Raw genomic sequence first — 24657 nt, 5'->3', positions numbered from 1 at the left:
TCAAAATCGTGCCATAATGTTTGTCGATTCAGAAACGCGAATGAAGTCTTCCGAGAGAATGAATCGTTGTAGTTGGACAACAGAGCCACACGCGGTCACATCTGAGGGCTTGTCCTGTGGATGTTAAATTGTTTAGTGACGTTGGAATAGTTGACGACCACCACGTCCTTAAGCCTTTGCTCTGGGTTTCATCAGTGCACACGATTGCAGGACACGTTCTGCGTGAGATTCAGTAACGCAACGTTGGTGGCGGTACACCTGGACTTACATTTGCGTCTTCTTTGGTTCTTTCAGTAAAGTCACGTAGAATGAGAATAAAATAATAAATTAATAAAATAAAATAACACGATAAAATTCTCACGACGTTTCGGCCGCAACACAAGCGGCCTTCGTGATGAATCCTTGCAGTCACGAAAGCTTTAAATCGAAAAATTTACATTTAGTGCCACCACCGTTATGGGGAATATTTTGAAAGTGTGTGTGTTTTTTAAGTGATTAAAAGCCATAAGAAACTATACGCAGAAAGCAGTGCGTAAACGCATGAGGGAAAGAACTAGGAAAGAAATTGGAGAATACAACTCAACAAATAACTGCAGATGTCATGACAAGCAATGGGAGCGTGACGGCAGAACATTTTTTTTTTAGAATTCATTCGTCGTAAATTGCTGCCCTCAGCCACATGGAACCAGAACTCCTGATACGAGGTAGAATCCCGTGAGGAGAATGTTCGACATCAGCAAAACTTTGTGTAAACTTTCACTGCGTATTCTGCGTGGGATCCACCGGGGGGGGGGGAGGGGTGCGCGTGACGTCACCACGCACGTGCATGCGTGACGTCACCACGCACGCGTGCGCTGTGACGTCACCACCGCTTACTTGCCCGCGCGGCAGCCAGCCAGCCTGCAAAACTTGTTTTGTAACATATATAGCACTGTATGATACACTTACACTCGATACAAATTATAATAGTAATAATAGTTTAGACTCGCGAAACGAGAGAACGGATAAGCGGGATGAGGATCCACAATTACCCGAGCTCTGGATCCTCTTTTACATTAAGATACTTACAAACAAATTAACTATACACGTGGCAGGCAACCGGAGCACCGAGAGAAACTCCACATGTGCGAGGGTGGGCGACGCTATCCCCGTACAGATGGCGGGGTTACGCCGCTTGCTGCATTGGTGACAGCGACCACGACGCCCCACGTAGTTTGTGCAATGCATCATTTGTGTGATCCAACAAACCTCGCCTCCACAAATTTAGATGTTTTTCTGGGTTGGGACCCCCAGACACCCTGGAAGATTTGGTCTCCCCCCCAATGTTGACTCCATGGCTACGGCCTTGGTGTAGCCCATAGGAGTACCGGATGCAGATACTTCACCACGCTGGTCATTGCAAGTTTTCTCACGTCTTACTGCCCCTATATCCTGCAGAGCTACTCATGCGCCTCATGCCACCATGACGAGATGTTAACTACCTCGCCTGGAATACAGGAGGTCGTGGGTTCGATCCCGACCCTGACGCCTGCTGCTGAATATTTGGAGTGTTGCGTCTCTCTCATTATCATCACGATGGCTAGGAGATGTTAACTACCTCGCCTGGTATACAAGTTCGTGGGTTCGATCCCGACCCTGACGCCTGCTGTATATTTGGAGTTTGCATGTCTCTCTCTCTCTCCCCGTGGTCGCGTGGATTCTTATTCCGGGTCCTCCGGTTTTTCCCTCCACATTTAGTCACACGCGTTTAGAGTATTTGGCTGCTATAAATGTCCACGTGATAAGCCACTTCGTTGAGCTATCATTTGTGGCTAGGTTGCTTCTAAAAAAGCTATATAGCTCAGTGGGTAAAATGAAAATAAAGTATTTTTAGTTAAAAAAACGGGGGCAGTGGCGACACCTCTGGTTCTCTAAAATAAATAACCCACCTTTCCATTATCTCTCCCGCAACACAAATATACAGCACATACTTAGACCCGTATCTAATGGGCATAAGAGGGTTCCATAGCTATAAACATCTGATAGGTCACCATAATTTGTTCAAGCAAGACAACGCTGCTGATAAGACACTAAATGTCAAAACCGGTTTTATTTGCTTGGATTGAGCCATTAACTGAAAAAAAATCACTCCCGGAAGGCCATGTGTCTGATGGGATGTATAAAATACTTTTGTTTTTTTAAGTGGAGAGACAATTATAGGAAACAGCCGTATTGTCTGCTTATTTATTTTATTAGATTCTCCATAACTTTGCTCATAAGTATTGTATCTACAGTGTCACTCTAAAGTGCACAAAATTGCCAAAAACACAATTGTTTGAAGGATGGACGTGGATGAACGTCGAGATATGGCCAAGGGGAGGCGCTAGGGCCAAATGTCTCTGCGTTCCTGGTTTCTCAGTGAGGACTTTAACGCAGTCTAAATTGCAACCACTTTTAAAGAAACCGATGCCAACGAGGCCACATGGTGGTGCTGTGGTGACTGACACCCCGTTCTCTTTACCATGGTCAATCCACTGCTCAAGGTCCCCCACCCCCCACCAAGCCAGCGTGAGCCCGCACAATCGCGTAAAGCAACAATCCACTTAGCACGTGTATATTGGCTGATATTGTCGCTCCATCTTCTCGGCGGACATCTCAAGATTTGTCACATTCCTTGTCTATCACTCTTTAGTCACTCTTCTCGACCGTCCCTTCTAGTTAATGTGTTGACCAAGCTCGCTTCTCTTAAATCTGACTTGTGTGAACACACAGAAAAGCTATTCTGAGTTCATGGAAGTTGAATGAACCGAGGGGATAACATTTACACATTTGATTTGCAAGATTTATCTCAATGAGCCCTCACCCAATAATTAGAAACGCTCAACTATTGTATTGACGTGTTCCACCATGTGAATTTGGCTCACGCTCGTGGATAAAGACACAACCTGTGCTGCTGGCCGAGTGTTGCGAAATGAAAACCTTACTCGACTGTCAACTGGGTATGGTTAACATGCAATCGTGATGTCAATACCTGCGGTGCAGTCAGGGTTGCGGGGAGAATTAGGGTCACCGAGATTGAAACTACGTTTCAACTTTCATTGCGATGGAGATTAGGTTTATCAGATCACATTACAGACATAAATGCAGTATATACAACCAGATGATGACAAAACCAAACCCGTGCTATTGATGTAGATTTTCCTGCCCAAATGTACTGTATTTTTAAGCTGACCAGTTCTACTGTTTCACTGATGCGTTTCTGCAATGTTTTCTTCCAAAATCCACTATCCTTTGTCATGTCCAGTACCGTACTTAACATCTTAATAACACAAAACAGTATATATTACCGCAGTAAATACGGTAAAGCAATTTGAAATATATATAATTTACAGCCCTTTTATGAATCTACGGCTGGATGACGAGGCTTACCGGCACCGTGTGTAATGGGGAATATTTGATCTTTAGTTGACCACGCCGGTCAGCAGATTGGTGAAAGGAGTCCCAGGACAGGTTTAGATTACTCAACCACTGTTAGCGTTGACCAAAAATACAAATTTTGGTCACCGGGTTCATAGCACATTGTGCTAATCACTACACTACCCACTCCACAATAGAAATGTCACTCCCAGTCTTAAAATATCAACCTCGTAAACATTTGATTGTACAACCTAACGTGTTTTCCACAGTAGCCACTACATTTTAGTGAAGTGGTGATCTAATTTTACGTGGTAACTTTACAAGAAATTACAGAAACAATTTCCATCCATAAATAACACGAAATTCACGAGGTTTCAACAGATTTATTATTTTTTCCTTCCACCCTGAAGGAAATTGTACAGCTTTAAATCAAAGTGCAAAGACGTATGAAGTTCTCTTCGTTTTTCAAACATAAACACCACTTGGGAATAGGCTCCGGAACAATACACGGCAATGAGCCCAGCAAAAAGCGAACAGGACAGGCACCCCCCTCTCGTGAAAGCGACCGTTTTAGCAACACGGCGGCAATTTTTGTCGTGCACCAGGTTCTTTGCCCCCCTTTAGGGGATTCTCTTTCGGTGGGCAACACACGGCAACGCCGACGAGAGAGGCTCGGGTCGGACACACAGCAAATACATAATATATACTTCTAAAGACGTCCAAAAATTAAAGCAAGGGCAGGCGATACCTGCACTCATTATGCATGAAATAAAATGTTTTTTTGGCCAAGCCAAACAGCAGAAGCGGCAAATGGGACGGTTTGTGAAGCGAGCGTGCGAGCAGGCAGGCGGGTCTGACGTGCAACTGCAATGGAACAACGTGACGCGACGCTGCGACACGCCATCTTACACGGCCACCACCAGCGTGACCTACCCACTCGGCTCACTTTGGGATAAGAGGATGTCAAACACCATCACAGAAACTCTGCACCCCTTCCACCCATTCAATGTGGCTTTAGCGTTACACATCACACGATTAAAATGAACCAGATTCTGATTACAAGAGCTGGACAGAGGTTACCACGACCGTCATTGTTAGTCTTGTTATCATAATACAATGAATTAAGGGATTCAATTCGGTTAAACATTTGCCAATTACTTTCCAACCTAAGATGCTGGCATGCTGTATTTTTATTTTTTTTCCCTCCTGCACTCTTTTCACTCGCATCCCCTTCTCCCCCACCAAACCTCCCCCCCGACAATTGCTCCCATTTCTACAAAAGTCCCGCGTGGTGGCATGGTGGCGTGGCGAGCCGCTGCGCCACCGTTACGAGTCCCGCCAGCTCTGCTCCACGACGGCGGACACCTTCTTCTCGTACTCGCGCTTGTTCTCCTGGTACAGCTGTGCTGCTAGGCTGTTGGCGGGGCTGTTGGGGTTGGGCTCATCCAGCAGAGACTGCAATGACAAAAGACCCCCAAGGGGCGCGCATTCAGCAGCGTTACCGCACTGGCTATGACTGCGTAGTCGCAAGAGCTCGAGTCCATCTACAGGGGTGCAACGTGAACATATGGAAACTCATCACGTTGCTGTTATTTCAAGTCAGGAACGGTGGTGCACACATGTAGTCCAGCACATTACAAAGATTGGCAGATCATGTGAATGTGAAATTCCCAAACAATCCGGGCTTTGAGGGAGCCACGGAATTTAACAAGTAGTTTTGTGAATCGATCTCTGCGGCCGTATTATAACCCTCGTATGCATAGATTTTTCTTTGGGTACTCAGTCTAAAACGTGTACACAATACATTCCCCATTGCAGAACATTCTCTTGACACACAGGCTTTCCTTCCTAAAATAAGTGACATTGTTGTTATATTTATAATTAAATGGTGGTAATAGAAAAACAGCAAATGTGTACTCTTTATTGGCAGGGCAGTGTAGTCCTCCTGATCTATTGCCATATTTGTGTCTGGTTTTAACAGAGAACAGCACTCACTGTGGGCCATGGGGCATACCTAACCACTCTGTCCCACCATGTAGAGCCCTGCATTTGGTTGGGTACCCACGGGTGATCCGCAGTGCGCGTCTGAAACTAAGTAGTTTTTACAGCCTGCCGTTGGAGTGCGAGTCGGACATCAGCCAAACAACGCGATAAACACGAACCAATTCGCATCCCAACGGAAAGTCGTAAACACAACTTAGTACCGACCCGCTTTGCGAGTACCCATTGGTGTCCAAACCGACGCAGGACTAATGACGGACGTCAGGAAAAATGTAGTGCGAGCGACCAACCTGAATGGAGGTGAGGATGGAGGATACGTCGTAGGTTGGACTCCACCGGTTCTGCAAGATGTCCAGGCATATACTGCCGTCTGCGTACACTGAATGAAACACATGTGTAGTGGCCTTATTGACGTCGGCAACATGTATTTATTACAGACGCTTCAATTACAGTGGCGAATCTGATACTTGAAGAGGTAACGGCCTCTTCACCCGTACTCTATAGAGGGAACGTTCCCCGATCTTTAGCCCACGCTAGCTCCCTGGTTCCCTCTATCCTGGTCCTCTCTCAGGAGGCTATCTGACCTGGCCCAGCTTCGGTGCAGGTCCCGATCACCAGCCCCACGAGTCCGGCCCTCAGAAGGACATCGGACCTCGTGGCTCTGGTGTCGCACCTTGGCTTGCTTTGCCCGGCCCTCAAAAGGACAGCGGCCCAAAGGAGTTCCAGGGTCTAGCTAGTCAATCTTCTTTCTTCACTGGCTCTTCATCTTACTTGAGTCGAACTGCCTCTCAGCTCTCCCACCTTTTATACAGTCCCTCACTGAGGGGTGGGGCTGGGAGGGATCAAAGCATCCCCCACAGCCCCCCAGGGTGGTGGCCGTAGCGGACGTGTTTGTGGCCACCGCCCTACAACCGCGTGTCACCCTCCCGTAACACCTCTACACATGCAAGTGCTCCGTTAACTCAAACTGCATTTCACATTAAGTTTTAACATTAAATCTGCCAATCTGGCTTTGATTCCTGGAAACAGCTAACATGAGTAGTGCAATATATTAAGCGGTCCTGGTCCCCCATTTACTAATCTGCACTGACTAGTATGATGAATTATAATTAAACTACCCCTACGTTTGACACAGCGTGAGGAGGATTGACAAAGGGTTACACATTTTTATTTATTTTTACAGTTCAAATGAATAATCCTTTAACAAATAATTGTTTAATGGAAAGATAAGCGTGACTAAGCTTGCCTGGGTGTTAAACACAAGTCATGTCGACAAATGACAGGACTGCACGCTCCCACTTCGCATTAATGAACACCTGTTTTTAACCAGAGTTTGCCTGCACTCAAGGAACATTAATTAGCAGCGTGGATTGAATGTGTCATATTAATCAATAAGGCAGCCAATGAAATTACCAGGTACCAATATCACAGCACTTCATAATTAATCGCTATTAAGAATACAGAACATTTCTTCATCTTACTCCTTTGCATTGTCAAAGGTCAACAGCGAGCTAGTGCAATTAACATTCAACTTTTTATTTCATAGGTAAAAGAGAGATTTGTTACTTTGAAGCAAGGCTGACGCACGAGGAGAACCACAACTCACCATTGGGGTGAAACATTTTTGACACGAATTTCACTGTGGGAGGCTTGTTAGGGTATTCTTCCGTGAACTCCAGCGTCAGCTTGAACGTTCCTGCAAAGCACAACAACAGCAGCCGCAATCAACACCACCACCAAGAGCAGCAACAGTAGTGCTGTAAATCAGTCTCTTGTCAAAACACCAACACTTTGCCTCGCAGTTGTTCGCTATAATTTACAAAATCAGCAAGCCTGTAACTAACAAGCAATAGCAGGCTGCAGGTGTTAGCAGGATAATCAAGACAAGGCTTGGCTTTTTTTTAAATGTTCCATAAATTCACCAGTTACCACAAACACTCCTCACTCATGGACAAAACCGTGTACAATAACAAAATTCAGGACCTACTTAATGATGGTAGCTACACAAAAAATTAAAGAGATCCCACCAACAAGCCTCGTTACAAAAACGAAAAGTATCATCACTGATTCAGCTTCATTAATTGACCAGACCAAACGGTTTTCCTTAAAACCTTCTGCTGCTAGGCCACCCAGATTATATGGCTTACTAAAAATCCATAAAGAAGGTACACCCCATCGTCCCATCGTCTCCACCATTGGCTCACCCACCTACAAACTGGCCCGATATCTGAGACCTGACAGCCATTCACTGGTAAGACCACCTCTTCTGTACTTAACTCAGCTCACCTGGTATGGTCAATTAAAGATATATCACTGTCCCCAGGTGATTTACTCGCCAGTTTCGATGTACTGTAGTTTATTTGTTCACCAAAGTTCCTGTGCCCGATACCATTGCAATCATTGAAGATTTGGTCCAACAAGGATTGAATACTGATGTACCGGCCCTGGTGAGACACTGCCTCACCAATACATACTTCACCTTGAATGGAAAATTCTACAAACTGAAGGCACCCCAATGGGTTCTCCCTTATCTCCAATTGTGAATTGAAAAAAGGCTGCACTTGTAGTTGTAAACAACAAACTGACATTATGCCAATTCCAGGGCTCAGAGAGTTTGCCAAGTGTTGATTTAAATAACACTGTGCCATGTGAGCCGAGTGTAAATGAAACGACCCTAAATGACCGCTACTTTTTTTTTGTCAGGGGCAGTCAAGGTCGCACAGTGGAACGTCAGCAGCAGCATGGGAAGGGGTGGGGGTTGGGGGGAGGGAGAGAAGCGACCAGGCTGAGTGTCCGTGCTAGGGCTCTAGTTAGGCACGGCATGCCCAGGCACGCACACTCGCTCCCTTCTTCTCGTCAGTCTCCACCACACCACAGCACTAGGACTCACAAATTCCACACGCGAAGACAAAGACCCCCGCTTAGCCTTACAGACTGCTCTGGTAGATGCTGTTTTTGAGTACCTAATGGGACAAACAAAGGCCACAATAGGATGGGGCCAGAATCGCATGAGTCCGGCAGCCTTTCTCTCCTCCAGTGATGTCGACACTTGCTTTGTTGAAGTCAATCATACCACTAATATCACTGCGTAGGTTTTTCACGGTTGTGCCGTACATATTTCCGATATATTTTCAGGTTGTATGCGTGGTAAAAGCAGAACAAATATGAGAGTTCAATCATCCCAGGTTCACCTATTCGCACTGGTACTGTGCATCATTATCAGGAATAAAACTTGCTGCAATTATATTGCAGTGCACGAACCACGATGGCACTGCTACCCAAATTGCAAATCCACACAAGAAGTTTTGTCTGCATTAATCTAGCCCAAGTGCAAGCTGGACATTTATATTTTAACCAAATTGTTGCTGCTAATGCAGTACAAAGGCAGACCAACTTTGGGCTCAGTGAGCAGGAATGTGGATGAAACGTGAACCGTCCTGGTGGGGCATTATTTGACTGCCTTAACAAAAACCTGTACTCGACATCACAGGTGCTTCTTTGTCGCACAGTTCACCTCGAATTTCAGCCAAATCACACACCCGCTGCTAACAGCCAACACCCAAAGCAACATTGGCAAAAAGGTATAGAATTAAAATCAACTGAAACTTGCACAAGAGTATCTCCGCATCGTGATGGGGTTTAACACGTAAGCTTTCGCGACCAATATTATTCATAATAAAGGTATTTTCTTTTTAGATCGAGTAAATATTAATGTGTCGTTAACTCACGTAAACAAAAAGTGCCAATTAGTTACTACTTCAGCACAAGCCACAACATTCACAATTCCAGTATGATGTTTCGCTGGTTTTTACAACCAGCTTCATCAGGCGATTTTCCAGAATTGTTCAGAAGTCTTCCTGTTTCGGTCTTAAATAGAGTAAAGGGGATGTCATCACTGTGAGCCTATCAGGTGTGAAAACCAGAGGGGAGGGGTTAATGTAGTCATGATGGAGTTTGGAAACCACTAGGGCTGGGTTAAAAATATGCATTACAATATGCATTACAAAGAAGGGTTCTTGAAGTTATGTTTACCTAGCCTACATCTCCTCGGCTGTCCAACATAAGTTTGAAGCATCGTTAAAGAAAAAATATACTTTAAAAATAGTAAGGTGTCATAGCATTCTAGTGATGACACTGCACTGAAGTAGTGAACCATTTGGGAGTGATGACACAGTAATGTCACTCGATTACTATAATGACAGGCTTGTCTGAATTTTTTTATTTCATTCATTCACATATGAATTATGTAGGAGAGCCAGGAAAGTCTCGACACATATCAAACAGATAACAGCTGTCAGTTTGTTGGTTAGTATTTTGTAAAACCCAGCTTCACAAACCCCATTACAAACCCATTTCTGGGCTCACATTGGAAGATCAGCTCACAACAAAGCTACCCTCATGAAGACAAAAATCCTACAAAAATCCTTATGTTTGTGGGTATCACCAAATCCCTGCAGCATACTCTACCTGGGCCAATATCACGCCAATGTCGACCACCAAAGGTTATGCTTTATGACAGTGACTAGGACGTCGTGGAAAACAACACTTCACTGGGCAAACATGTGCATTCCCACCACGGTGCGACGTCTCCCAAAGTAATGGGGGAGTTTCTTACGTGCAGATTCACGATGCACGGGCGAGAAAAAATAGGTCACCACTACTGACACACCAGATCGACAAATCCAGCGGGGGCCTCGTCGTCCCGCGCAGACTGTGGCGGTGCGACGAGCGCTCTGTCAACCATATTGCTAAGGCACAAAACACCGGCTCTGACAGCAAGGTTGCTCAGGGACTGGCCAAGAGAGGCATCATAGCAACTCCAGCTGCAGTCTTTAGGGGAAAAACCTCCGCAAATAACTATGTCGTGCAGAAACATAAAAGTTCTCATTAAAAAAAATTGTGTGCCAATTATATTTTGTTAGGGTGATTTAGTTTGGTTCTCTAAACATAAAGCATTTTCACTAAATCCCAAGTCAATGTCTGCCCCTCAACTTCAAAATTGGAACTCGACAACAATGTTTGTTCTCTTTCAAGAGTTCCAACAAAATGTAAAACTAATGAGCCTAACACGCTGATCATACATGGGTGCAAGTTAATACAATTCAGGTCACAGGCAAGGAGAGTATATTCTTGGGTCTTTCGGTAAAGTCACGTAGATAGGTTCAAAGAAAATAACTAAAAACTAAAACTACGACCTTTCGATCGCAACACAAGCGGTCGTCTTCAGGAAAAGGGGGGTTAGCTTCCAAAGGCAAACTATTTATACAGGTTTGAAATGGGCATAGCCAAAACCAAACGTCACCAGCTAATGTTAATGCAAGTGGTGGGCAGTCAACCCGAGGTGGTTGTTTTTCCACCAATTAAAGGGCTGCCAGGTGAAAATTAGCATGTTAATGAGAGATTAGCATGTTAATGGAAGATCGCAGAGCCGCAACCGAGGGGTCGGTGCGCGAAGTGATTGTGTTAGTGTGAATCCTGTGAAAGCGCAAGTTTGAAATGGGCGTAAAGCACAACTAACATCGGAAGGTGGTAGGATGAGAACATCATAGCCAGTTATGACTTAAACTGGTTGATAACGTCCTTCCAATGATAGCTCAGTTTGTACCCATCTTCTCGGTTGAAAGTGTATCTGTGTCTATATATGGACGGCTTCATGAACTAATCTTTGTTGATAGCCAGTGGGCTTGCAAAGTACCTTCGTCTTAGAGAAATACATTTCATGTGAGCCCATCGCATTGTGTTGCGATCGAAACGTTGTAGTTTTTATTTTTTGTTATTTTCTTTGAACCTATCTACGTGACTTTACCGAAAGACCAAAGAATATTAATTCCTGCAGTCACGAAAGCTTTAAGTCAAGGCAAGAAGAGGTTCAGGAACCAATTGGCAGAGCAATCGAGAATGCAATGCCACTGATTTACACAGCGGCTTTAACACCATCACCGTTAAATAAGAGTGGGAAGGATGTCAACTCACCATCCTCAAACGGAGTTCCCTCGGGCCTGAAAACCATAACGTGAACACAAATTAAGGATGCGTTTTAGTGGGCATATACACAGAATGGGAACACGGATCACCCTGCCCAGCTACGCGACAAGGCTCGGTCCGTAAAAAAAAACACGTGGAGCCAGTAAAGACGACGCAGCGACATTCCTCGTCAATTATTAATCATCGGGGTGCATAAAAGCTTGTGACGTTCCATAAATCTCGCCGACGCTTAGGTAACATCAGGGAGACTGCAATCCCAGTTAAAAACTCAGGGTGCACATTTCGTTGGATATAAGGGACATTCTTTGCACGGAAGTGGATGGTAATACAAGAAGAACGGGTGCTTTGGGGACGTCAGAGGGCCCCACCTGACTTACCCAAATATAACTGCGTTCCACAGCATAATGTTGTTTTCTGAGGGCGCCCCACTCACTCCTGCCGGAGGGTCCTCCTGTAACCTGAGGAGGGGGAGAGATGTGGAATAACATGTACAGTGGGGGGAAGACAAAGAAGAATGACACGCCTGATCCAATAACTGTTTCATATTCATGTACTACAACTTTCCCAGAAAACAAAATGTAAAAAAACATAGTGTTTCAACATTTGTATTTTTTGTTCATGTTTTATAATACAGATGCATATATGTGCCAACACTACATTACATATATTATGATCATTATAATACGCATTCAGATTCAGGACATAATTTAACATTACAAAACTAGCATAATACACCTCATAATGAACAAAGTGAGCTGCTCTGATATGCCATTTATGCCTATTACGTCAGAGGCCCTCGATGCATCACTAACAGGCAACTCACCCGCACAGCCATGAGGAAACAAAACATCCTCATATGCTGATAAAAACTTCGACTAGCGGCTATGCCTGCCAAGCGCAGGCATAGCCTGGGCCCCACGAATGCCGAGTCATCGCCGTAGCCCACAGAACTGGAAACCACTGTGGTGGCCTCGTGGGGCTCAGGAAGAACAACACGAGTGGCAAAAGAACCTCGATGGAGGCTCCTTAAAGAGTCCGCTCTGAAATCCACCTAAGATCTGCATTAATTTCCATCACCAAGGAGGTGCTGTTTTTTAGACAATCTTCTTTACAGAATGTCACCAATTTGATTTGTAATTTCAATTAAAATATTAAATGCTAATGACTGCATTTCAATGTCTCAAGAACATGATTACCTCATAATTAAAATATGCAACAAAGCACTGCACTGAACATTAACACCGTAGTCAGAATAGCAGCTAGCAGCTCATATGGCAATTTTAAATTAATGGATTTCCTACAAGATACTTTACAAGGGACATGGCAAAGTCAACATTAACTGCCAACAAAGGACCTGAAAGTAAATAATTTGCAATTAAAACTAAACTGATGTAAAAGCCACAGACACTAAAATATGGAACGGGTCTTGTTGAAGCCACACACGGAACAGTAAAATGTGAAAACGACTCATTCTATTGCATCATGCGTGTCCTGGGTGAGCTGTCAGCTTCGGCTACGCAAGAATATGCTCGGAGCCAGCCACGACATTTGTTTTCTTCTCTACATCACGAACACCTTTTAAGGCTCGACTCTGCACACACGTCTAGTACATGTGGACAAGGGCGTTAGAATCAGCTGGCTGCTGGGCAGCTCTGTGTAGCGTGACAAATTGACGCGAATGAAACATCAGCCTCCTTGAACCCAGTCATGCTCTCACTGGCAACCATCAAGCACAAAGCACAGTCAAGCATATTCTGGGTTCACTGAAAAGGTCATCATCATTAAACTCTGACGTAGCGTCCTAGCAGGGAAAAAGAATGCAAACGACTAAGAGTGAAAACCACAGTGACAATCCACAATACCAGGTCTCCCACCAAACAACATGTCATGACTTTCCCGCTTCGTTCACGCCAAACCATAGACTTATATTATCCTCCATAATATCTGATGCTCTACAAAAATAGGCATTCACTAAAGACATCATGCAACTCTTGTCCACCATGTTCAGATTGTTTACAAGCCGGTTCTTACGTCAGGGACCACCATGCTAAGTATAGCGTTGCTTCTTCTCCCCTGTCACCCCGAGGGAGGCCAGATAGTCACTCTCATAAAGCACTGGAATATGCAATGGTGGATTAAACAATTAGTTTAAGAATTCACTCCCAGGACATAAACGTACAGTGTCCAGCACACTCGACCCACAAAGCCAGAAAACCACGTTCGGAAAATTTAGACTGCTCAAAAGTGAAACCGAGCGTATGGTAAGAGAGTCAACTGGTGTGTGGATTGCTAATGACAAAGTAAGGTGTGCATTAACCTTAATTTCTCACATATCGTTTGACGAGGTGTGAACGGGTATAAATTGGCAAAGAGGTAAAAAGTGGGTAATGAACTTGACTACAACCCGCCTGGAAGAATTTAGATTAAATACTCCTCTGAAGGAGCCCTAAGTGAGCAAAGCCAGAGCATGTGGGGGACAGGTTCTAAAGCAGCTTGAATCCATGGGAAGCGGGGAAAAGTTAATCCTGTCTTTCCTGCATTGCCCCTTTACACTGTATGTCACATAAGCATACCTACAACAAACACAAGAATCCTCACGCAGCCTTTAACAGGCTGATGTAGCAAATGCTGTTCGCGAGTACCTATGAAGGCTAGAATTGGCAGAAGCGGTGGTGTGACCGTGACCACACTTGGCCACCTTGGTCCCACCGTGGTGGTGTTTACAGACTGCACCATGTATTTATGTTGCTATACATACAAATGACACCTACCTTTACATAGCTATAAAGACACAAACGTACATGTTACAGCCCTTTGTCAATCCACTGCTGGATAAAGGCCTCCAAATGCCGTAGTGGTCATTCAGGCTGATCAGTGCGGAGTGGCAGGCAGGAAAGGTTCAGGTATCACACGCCACTGATTTTATACGGGGCCGGGAACCGAGCTCAGGTCATCGGCTTCATGGCGAGGTGCCATAAGAATTACGCCCTATGCTCCACCCCAAACATGCATACACACACAAAACACATGTGTATAGCCATGTGACAGTGCATTTGAATTATGGAAACAAAACACACAGAAAATCTAAACACATCATCATTAGCTTCGTTTAACAAAAATATAAGTTCCAATACGCCTTCTTCCTACATCTGTAGCTACACTTTAACAAATGTGAGTCTCAATTTCGATTTAGACTCTGTTTTACTCATCCAATGAATGTTAAAACCGGTCCAGAGTTTGCTTGTTTGAACGAATTCTGTTCAAATTCTGCACTCCCAAGAAGGTCGAGTGACCAATGGGGATGTGTAAAAATCACTTTTATTCATGTTTCTGGGCAGACATGTGAAAGAGGGGTATTGTCTCGTTTGCGTATTTCTTTTGTTAAGATTATCTAAACAAGCATGGGGTTTTTTTGTAGAATCACGGAATTATGTTTACTCAGGTATTGCCTACACAGGTCCGTTGCGTAACTTGCGCCGCGGTGAACACGTCTGAGGTTTCAGAATAACTCTGTACATTATCAACTTGTCTCGTCACGGAAGACGTGCATCTCACGTTTAGGTTTTTTTTCACCAGACTATTATCGCGCAATAACTAAACAACGTTCATTATCATACAATGTGACGCACTGCACGGCTGTGACTCGACACTTAACTACATTGGAGGGCCCAAGAAGTCCTATTTACTGTGGCTGCTCAGAACGTTTAGATTTTTTTTTTTAAAACCTCCTACGACGTTCACTTGGCAATTCTACAAGGCAACGTTAAATATTCCTTGGCGACGTGAATTCTCGAGTGTGGCCCATTGTGTACCACCGGAATGGTGACCCAAATGTTGACGGTGCTAAAACAAATCAAACACCATTCTAAGCTCTCGCCTTTAACCTCTTGATGTTGTTTCAATCTACGAGACCACGGAGAAGCCGCGACGCGCTCAGAGGCCTTCAAGCTACGGCTAACCCATGTTTAATTTACAAACCCACCAGTAGGAATACATAACATCACCAGCGTCATGTGATAACCGATGAAAAGAGACGGCACCACATATGGATGTGACGTAAATCCACATTTTCTCGTACAATACAGTACTGTAGTCGTTAATTTACCCAGGAAAACCTCACTGCTGAGCCTCAAAATGTATTTACCAAGAAGGGTCATGTTTGGCTATGACGGCCAACCATTTCCTCAGGGAAACACTCTATTGTGAACGCGATGGTAAAAAAAACCCGCTGAAAGCACTCGACGGCTCTCATTATGACATCTCCGACTTCTCACGACGTCTCTCAAGAGGGAGTTTCAACCAACACACACACACGACACTACCATTTACACGTAGACTGGTCATGGTTTTCAAACACCGCGTATCTGTGTTCTGTTATAAACGTTGTACGTGCGAGTCATGTGTGTACGTGAGCGATGTCACACATTTGACGTTGTTGTTCGCTTAATACATACGTGTTACATTACATAGCGTGTTTAATAAAGCCATTCTTTAAAAAACTATGATACTGAATGTATTGTGTATGTGCTATGTACGGTACTACCTATTCAACTTGTGTACAGTATTTATGTTATATATGCACTACGTATGGTATGTTTTGTAATTGTACATGAGTAATGAGTCAGTGCATTACACGATACTTTAATGAGACTATGTCCTACGTACATTACACAGTCACGCCTTGTATCCGTGATATACACGTTATATATGTACTGTATCACGTTATCCGCGAATGAACTGTCACGTATTTGCCATGTATGTGGTAGGTGTGTGCTGGGGCCTACTCGGGCCCGCCTCGCCTGGAACCGCACCGTTTGAAGTCTCTCATGAGGCGCCTTCGGGCAGGCGTGGACATCTTTTCTTCCTTTAATTTTGTTTTAAATAAAAAAAAACAAGCGACGTATATATGTATAAACACACACGCGATTACTAAAATAACAACAACAAAAACGATAAATAAATAACACTGGCGTCGATCGGCGAACGAGCGCGCGCCGCTCTTTGGCTATTTACACGGGCGAGGTGCGGTGACGTCACCACGCAGCGTCGCCCGCGGAGACGTGACATCATCGCGCCAATCTGTATGGGGTCGGGGGGAGGGACCGCCCCCACCCCAGCCACGTCATCGCGCGAAATGCACCGGAGGTGGACACCTTGGGACGTCACCGCGGCGTCGGCGGCGGTGTTGTCGTCGTCGCCGCGCGCGCCAACGTCGTCCACGTGTACGGGTGACGTCATCACGCCACAGGGCTTGGAATGTTTTTTTGAGTGGACGAGTCCACGTTGGGCGGTTGACATGCGAGGGGTGTTTGGGGGGGGGATTTACTATATTTTTACTTAAATAATTAGCGCCTAAATATGGCTCTAGATTTTGGTGTTATAATTTATTTATGTAGTTTATTGTTAAAAATTCGGTCGCAGTCCCTATGATCACTGTTACATTGCATTTATGGCTTTTATTTTGGTGATTTCGAAAAAAAAATTTTTGGTTTTGGCCATGTTTTTGTTTATTGTAGTACGGATTTAGACTGATGGCCTTACTCTTAGTTGTCTTGTTGTGGTTGTTGTTGTTCGACTTGCATCCCACTGGGATTTTTGCACACAGCGTTGGTGTACGGTGCTATTTCAGGAATATTATGATGTTTTTTTTCCTGGATTTTCTGTTTGCACATGCACAAAGTCACTTTAAGATATTTTCTTGTTCATGTTTTTGTTTTTTTGTTTGTTGCGGTTGCACCCGATTCAAGAGCCGAATGGCTCACAGGGCTATACCAAATAAATAAATGAACTATGGCTTAAAGTGTTCAGCCTTTTAGTCAGAAATCGCCATTAAGGAATAAGGAAATATGTTTTATATGGCGATTAAAGTTTACTGGAACAAGCTTGCGTTTGCTTTTCTGCGTAGGATCGGTTTAGCGTGAAATAGGGGTGTTCAATAATGGACTGGCTCACGTCAACTGAACTCGACACGATGATGCATAAGCACAATCTGTCTAAATTTTGACTTTCGTGACTGCAGGAATTCATATTCTTTGGTTCTTTTGGTACATTCACGTAGATAGAAAATAATAATGCAAAATTAAGTGATAAAAAACACTAATGTAGACTGTAGCATGGTTCTTAATCGGAGTGCGTGTACTGGCAGTCTATAATGTAGACTGTAGCCTGGTTATCAAGTCATCACCCCAACCGTGATGACTTAAGGAGCCATCTGAGGATACAATCAAAACCATCACCTTGCCATACATAGCAGGGGTAACCAAAAATATTTCAAAATCATGAACAAACACAAGATCCAGGTTCGATTTAATACATTCCTGCGGAGGGAGCTGGTAGGAACGTTGGGTTGCTCGATCAAAGCTCAGGGTCAACGGCGGCACCACGTGGTGTATTCCGCAAATATGCCCGACTGTGAGGGCGGGCACAAGCCGGCGTGAGTAGGTTAAACGTTGAGTTTTATAAGGGCACCACGGGGTGACCAGCCCCTCCCCACCCAGCCCCACCCCTCCCACCCCCCACCCAGCCCCACCCTCCTCACCTAGCCCCTCCCCACCCTCCCCACCCAGCCCCTCCCCACCTTCCCCTCCCCACCCACCCACCCCCACCCTCCCCACCCTCCCCTCCCCACCCAGCCCCACCCCTCCCACCCCCCACCCAGCCCCACCCAGCCCCTCCCCACCCTCCCCACCCAGCCCCTCCCCACCCTCCCCTCTCCACCCAGCCCCACCCCTCCCATTTTTGGATGCACGACGGACGGACGGACACAATAATCCCCTGTGGGCTGGTGTAACCAGGAGGTTCCTACCAATAACAGTACATAAAATTCGTGATCTGATCCCATTTGTGAAGGACAAGATTTCTGACATGCAACATTCCGGCGTCTACAAACGAAGCTGTATCTGCGGCAGCAGTTACATTGGGGAAACTAAGCGACATGTTTTGGACCGTCTTCGTGAGCCTAAGGCAGATTTGAAACACGGTAGAACCAATACTTCTGCCATGGCTGATCATTATTTGAATGTGGCTGGCTCATACGAAATCGATTTCTCTAAGACAATGGTACTTGCAAGCCAACTGACTATTAACTACTATGAGCCAAGAATATTTTTTTCCCGCGTGTGACGTCACTCCACGTCGGCCAACCCCCCTCATTAATAATCATGAACAGGTTACGTCCTCCACATGGACCTCCCCTCATTAATAATCATTAACGGGTGACGTCACTCCACATGTAGCACCCCCCCCTCCCTCATTAATAATCATAAGCGGGTGACGTCACTCCACATGTAGCACCCCCCCCCCACTCATTAATAATCATGAACAGGTGACGTCCTCCAAATGGCCACCCCTCCATTAATATTAATTAGAGGGTGACGTCACTCCACATTGGGGGGGGGGGGGCGAGGCGCCTCCTCCCCCCTCCTCGGCGTCAACTTACAACCCTCACTACAAAAGCAGAACCCTCACGTCACGCGATCTCCGTAATGCTGTTGAGACATCAAAGTAAAAAGGACGTCATGATGAACAAGGGATTATTACCTTAAAATTAAATAGGTCTGTGTCACCTGCGCCCTTATAAATTGAAACGAATTGATGCAATGAATATCACGTCGTGGTCTGCTTTTCACTTGCAAGTTTCAGATTTTCTGAAATACACCCATCCTTGGACGGGCAAAAGGCTAGTCAACAAAGATTCGTTCATGAAGCCATCCATATATACAGACACAGACACAATTTCAACCGAGAGGATGGTTATAAACTCAGAAATCATTGGAAAGATGTCATCAACCACTTTGGGTCATGGCTTGATTTGTGTTTTCTTGTCAACCTCCACCGTCAGCAGTGTGGGTGTGTGGAGCTAAGTGCAATGATTGCCTGGCGGCCCTTTGATTGGTGTAGACCAGGGGTGGGAAACCTTTTTCTGCCAAGGGCCATTTGGATATTTATAACATCATTTGCGGGCCATACAAAATTATCAACTTAAAAATTAGCCTGTTATATTTGGTCAAACATTTAATTAACTTAATTCATCTTCTTTGGTTCTTTCGGTAAAGTCACGTAGAATGAGAATAAAATATAAAAATAACAATAAAATTCCTGCATTAACATTAGCTGCCCCGCCCATGCTGCTGACACACTTGGGCTACGCCCATCTCTAAACCTTTATAAACAGTTTGCCTTTAGAGGCTAACCCCTCTTTTCCTGATGATGGCCACTTGTGTTACAATTGAAACATTGTGGTTTTTGTTTTAGTTTTTATTTTAGTTTTATTTTAGTTGTATTACTGAAAGAACCAAGAATAAGTCTACATTATAGACTGCCAGTACGCTCACTCAGGTTAAGAACCAGGCTACAGTCTATATCATCGACTGCCAGTACGCTCATGTCGGGGAGGCTGACCCCCGCCTGGGGGGGGGGGGGGGTTACTGCTCACCGACTCCCCCCCCCCTTCGCTGCGGCCCCTCGGGGCATGATTCGTGGCTGGCGCTTAGCCACCTGAGATCAATTCACACAATCTCCGCGCACACTCACTCACACCCACTCACTCGAAATCCGACCTCGCTCCTCTCCCGTGCCACGCACCAATCACGCGCGCGGGACTCGGGGGTCAGAGGGCAGGGACGTCACTCGCACACGCGCAGCCGATTGGGGGGGGGTTGTCTCGGAGATTTATGTATGAACAAACTCACAGGTACGCCGCCCGTTCACCCCACGCACACGCTAAACAAAAGGCCGCACGAATAATCTCGCGTGTTTACTATGCCCGTTAGCCTCACGCACACGTTTAAACGAAAGGGCGTATGAGTAATCTCACGTGCCCTGTACGAGTCCGCCGCCGCTCACCACACGCACACGCTAACCACGAGCTACACGCATGGGCGAGCGCAAACACGTGGGTAAATACACCCTCACGCACAAACAGGGTACAACGACGCACGCCAACATGCATCCGTTCCACCCTCGCAGAAACCACATGACAAGGTTTATTGATCCCCAGCAGTTTATTCTCAGTGAGTCCGAGGTTAGATTACCCGAGTCAGTTTGAGTCAGCAGGGCAGGTCTAACCTATCTCCCGATGGTCTAAGACCCGATCCGTATCGCCTCTTTCAAATCACTCTCCTAAGACAATCTCTCAATGGCCTCAATATCTTACTCTCGGGTACTCACGGTTCGACTCGTACGGAGCTGCTGGGTCAGATTCTCGCTGCACTTCGACTCGTCACACGGACGTTCGAGTGGCTGGGAAGTCGACCGCTCCGAGCGCTGGCTTGAGTAGAACACGAACTCACTCTCCTTAACTTCTCTACCCTTTTTATTGTACTCTATATCAAAGATAAATCGGCGCTGATCCGCTGGCCTCCTGTCCAATCAGGTGGCTCGGATTTCCCGCCACTCTCCCCGGACCGGTGCTCTCTCAGACGTCCGCGTTTCACGCTCTAAACAAGCGCATCTGTCCTACCAATCGGAGGACCGGCCCTGTCTTTCCCGCCGTTCGTGACTCCGTCCCCCCCTACCTGCCTGCTGACCCGTGTGTGTGTTATGGCTGTTTTCTATCCGCGGTGGCTCAGCAGCCCCGTCGTGACCATGTAATTACGACCCAAGTCACGGCGCCGCGGTGCACGTTAGCCTGGCGGGAGGTCGCCCAATTCCCTGGTCGCAGGAAACCGTGAAGTTTGGTCCCATGAGAGGGCTTCTGGGTGAAAACCTGTCGGCCAGGTGACCTCCCCTCGGGGCTCTATGTGGGGTGTGTGTGTGTGTGTTCATCTGGGGGGTGGTGAGGGAAGGGCAGCGTCGGCCCCGTCGCTCGGAGGTGGCGGCGTCGTGGCCACGGCGTCGGCAGGACGGCTTCTCTGCTGCGGCATCACACTCAGTTTAATAACCATTGCTACAGTCTGCATCATAGACTGCAAATACGCTCACCAGCTTAAAAACCAGGCTACAGTTTACATTATAGATTGCCAGTACACTCACTGAGGTTAAGAACCAGGCTACAGTCTACATTATAGACTGCCAGTACCCTCACTCAGGTTAAGCACCAGGCTACAGTCTATATTATAGACTGCCAGTACGCTCACCGAGGTTAAGAACTAGGCTTCAGTCTACATTATAGACTGCCTGTACACTCACCAAACTTAATAACCAGGCTACAGTCTACATTATAGACTGCCAGTACACTCACTCCGATTAAGAACCAGGCTACAGTCTACATTAGTGTTTTGTTTTTATTATTTTCATTTAATTTTTATTATTTTTTATTCACTTTATTTATTATTTTTTTCTATCTACGTTACTTTACCGAAAGAACCAAATAATACAAAATCTGTCTCTCCACAAAATGCCATAGCTGTCAAACTATACGGTTTACCTGTATTCTTGTACAGGGAAATTGAGTTTTCAGGTCCATACGGCGTCCACCCATTTGAATACGGGCAAAAATATATGTATTGGTGTGTCTCCCTTGTGATGGGACATGGTAGGATGAGCGTTTAGATTTTAAAAGGGCACGGGGGTGATCAACAAGGTCTAAATTGGTCTGTAATAAGGTAGACACTAATAAGGGGTTGACAGGTATGGAATACATGTAAGTAGTTTGCACAATCCATCAACCACGCAGCTTTCTGGGAGTGAATAATTTCGGCCACATTTGTTCAACACAAATTCTGGACAGATTTCAAGGACCACCTCTGTTAGAAATGGATCTTAATTTGATAAAGTTATGGCCTTTCTTCTCCACTAGCTGCCTCATGTATACTTTATGAGTATATCAATTTCACGCTTTATGAGAAAATTTATTAAACTATGCAGTCTTGTATTACGTATAGTAGACATATGTGAACTCCTGGACATCTGTGAAAAAAGAGCTTCATAGCTCATCGAATTCCTCCAGTCTATATAAAGATTATGATTTTCAGTATTTTCAATACAAAGTTTACAAACTTTTCATGGAATAATAAAGCATTCTAAAATGTAAAAAAATATTACTTCATCTATGTCAATTCACTGCCGCGAGAGCCTCTAAATATTGTTGGTCGGTCATGGACCTTGTTTGACCATACTTCACCAGACTGGTCTGTGCGGTTGAGTGAAGGATGTCCAGGACCGGTTCAAATATCACTTGCCACCAGTGTTAGCCGTGTCTGAGAATTGAACTCAGGAAATCCTATTTAATGTTGCTAACCACTGCTCCAACGATAATGAAAAGCAACATACCACCAATACGTCTGAATAAATAAGTATTAAATCAGTGCAGTGTCCACTTTGACACATTGTGGATAAACATGTACACTGACAGAAAATATGTAACAGCTTTTGAGTACGTGATAAATTGGGAATTGCACCCAGAGATAGAAAGAGCAAAGTGGATCAGAGAACAAACAGGAAAACGGCCATCGTATTGACTGCTGAGTAAATGGGCTTGAACAGGACCTGTTGCAATACAGTACGAGATGATGGCCAATGTACACAACTGGTAATGGAATAACAGCCAAAGGTTAAAATGCACCAGAGGACCACCAACCAGCACGTCGATGGAATGTCGACGAGATCAGCTAATGCAGGAGTGAGATGGATTGTGTCAATGCTGAACTATGAGGGATGCAGAGTGTGGGGAGGACTTCTTCCAGCAGTGGATAGACCATGGCTGACGATGTACAGTGAGGGAAAATGGTATTTGATCCCCTGCTGATTTTGTACGTTTGTCCACTGACAAAGAAATGATCAGTCTATAATTTTAATGGTAGGTTTATTTGAACAGTGAGAGACAGAATAACAACAACAAAATCCAGAAAAACGCATGTCAAAAATGTTATAAATTGATTTGCATTTTTATGAGGGAAATAAGTATTTGACCCCCTGTCAATCAGAAAGATTTCTGGCTCCCAGGTGTCTTTTATACAGGTAACGAGCTGAGATTAGGAGCACACTCTTAAAGGGAGTGCTCCTACTCTCAGTTTGTTACCTGTATAAAAGACACCTGTCCACAGAAGCAATCAATCAATCAATCAGATTCCAAACTCTCCACCATGGCCAAGACCAAAGAGCTCTCCAAGGATGTCAGGGACAAGATTGTAGACCTACACAAGGCTGGAATGGGCTACAAGACCATTGCCAAGGAGCTTGGTGAGAAGGTGACAACAGTTGGTGCGATTATTCGCAAATGGAAGAAACACAAAAGAACTGTCAATCTCCCTCGGCCTGGGGCTCCATGCAAGATCTCACCTCGTGGAGTTGCAATGATCATGAGAACGGTGAGGAATCAGCCACAGAACTACACGGGAGGATCTTGTCAATGATCTCAAGGCAGCTGGGACCATAGTCACCAAGAAAACAATTGGTAACACACTACGCCGTGAAGGACTGAAATCCTGCAGCGCCCGCAAGGTCCCCCTGCTCAAGAAAGCACATATACATGCCTGTCTGAAGTTTGCCAATGAACATCTGAATGATTCAGAGGACAACTGGGTGAAAGTGTTGTGGTCGGACTCAACTCGCCGTGTTTGGAGGAGGAGGAATGCTGCCTATGACCCCAAGAACACCATCCCCACCGTCAAACATGGAGGTGGAAACATTATGCTTTGGGGGTGTTTTTCTGCTAAGGGGACAGGACAACTTCACCGCATCAAAGGGACGATGGACAGGGCCATGTACCGTCAAATCTTGGGTGAGAACCTCCTTCCCTCAGCCAGGGCATTGAAAATAGGTCGTGGATGGGTATTCCAGCATGACAATGACCCAAAACACACGGCTAAGGCAACAAAGGAGTGGCTCAAGAAGAAGAACATTAAGGTCCTGGAGTGGCCTAGCCAGTCTCCAGACCTTAATCCTATAGACAATCTGTGGAGGGAGCTGAAGGTTCGAGTTGCCAAAAGTCAGCCTCGAAACTTAATGACTTGGAGAAGATCTGGAAAGAGGAGTGGAACAAAATCCCTCCTGAGATGTGTGCAAACCTGGTGGCCAACTACAAGAAACGTCTGACCTCTGTGATTGCCAACAAGAGTTTTGCCACCAAGTACTAAGTCATGTTTTGCAGAGGGGTCAAATACTTATTTCCCTCATAAAAATGCAAATCAATTTATAACATTTTGATATGCGTTTTTCTGGATTTTTGTTGTTGTTAGTCTGTCTCTCAATGTTCAAATAAACCTACCATTAAAATTATAGGCTGATCATTTCTTTGTCAGTGGGCAAACGTACAAAATCAGCAGGGGATCAAATACTTTTTTCCCTCACTGTATATACTTAATGAAACCAAAGCATACTGCAATCAGGCAAGTA

General features: G+C 45.2%; 1 protein-coding gene across 1 annotated transcript; it reads right to left on the bottom strand.

Annotated features, from left to right (window-relative positions):
• Window positions 1–3759: 3759 nt before the first annotated feature.
• LOC116942885 (ubiquitin-conjugating enzyme E2 A-like) lies at window positions 3760–16447 on the bottom strand. Its single transcript, XM_032955303.2, has 6 exons — window positions 16194–16447; window positions 11760–11840; window positions 11371–11396; window positions 7004–7093; window positions 5688–5776; window positions 3760–4851 (listed from the first exon to the last, which is right to left on the bottom strand). The coding sequence occupies exons 1-6, from the start codon at window positions 16235–16237 to the stop codon at window positions 4723–4725; spliced, it is 459 nt and encodes a 152-aa protein (XP_032811194.1). The 5' UTR covers window positions 16238–16447; the 3' UTR covers window positions 3760–4722.
• Window positions 16448–24657: the final 8210 nt, after the last annotated feature.

Source organism: Petromyzon marinus, chromosome 16 (assembly GCF_048934315.1).
Source record: "Petromyzon marinus isolate PM22_M1 ecotype Great Lakes invasive population chromosome 16, UKy_Petmar_22M1.pri1.0, whole genome shotgun sequence".
NCBI lineage: Eukaryota > Metazoa > Chordata > Hyperoartia > Petromyzontiformes > Petromyzontidae > Petromyzon > Petromyzon marinus.
Note: the sequence above shows the minus strand (reverse complement) of the source record. Positions and strands in the feature narration are given on the sequence as shown.

Coding starts and splice junctions, on each gene's coding strand:
- LOC116942885 (XM_032955303.2), bottom strand. CDS start 16,237: ATGTCCACGCCTGCCCGAAGGCGCCTCATGAGAGACTTCAAACG. Junction 11,841..16,193: donor CTCATGAGAGACTTCAAACG/GTGCGGTTCCAG, acceptor CCCCCTCCTCAG/GTTACAGGAGGACCCTCCGG. Junction 7,094..11,370: donor GGGAACTCCGTTTGAGGATG/GTGAGTTGACAT, acceptor TGTGCTTTGCAG/GAACGTTCAAGCTGACGCTG.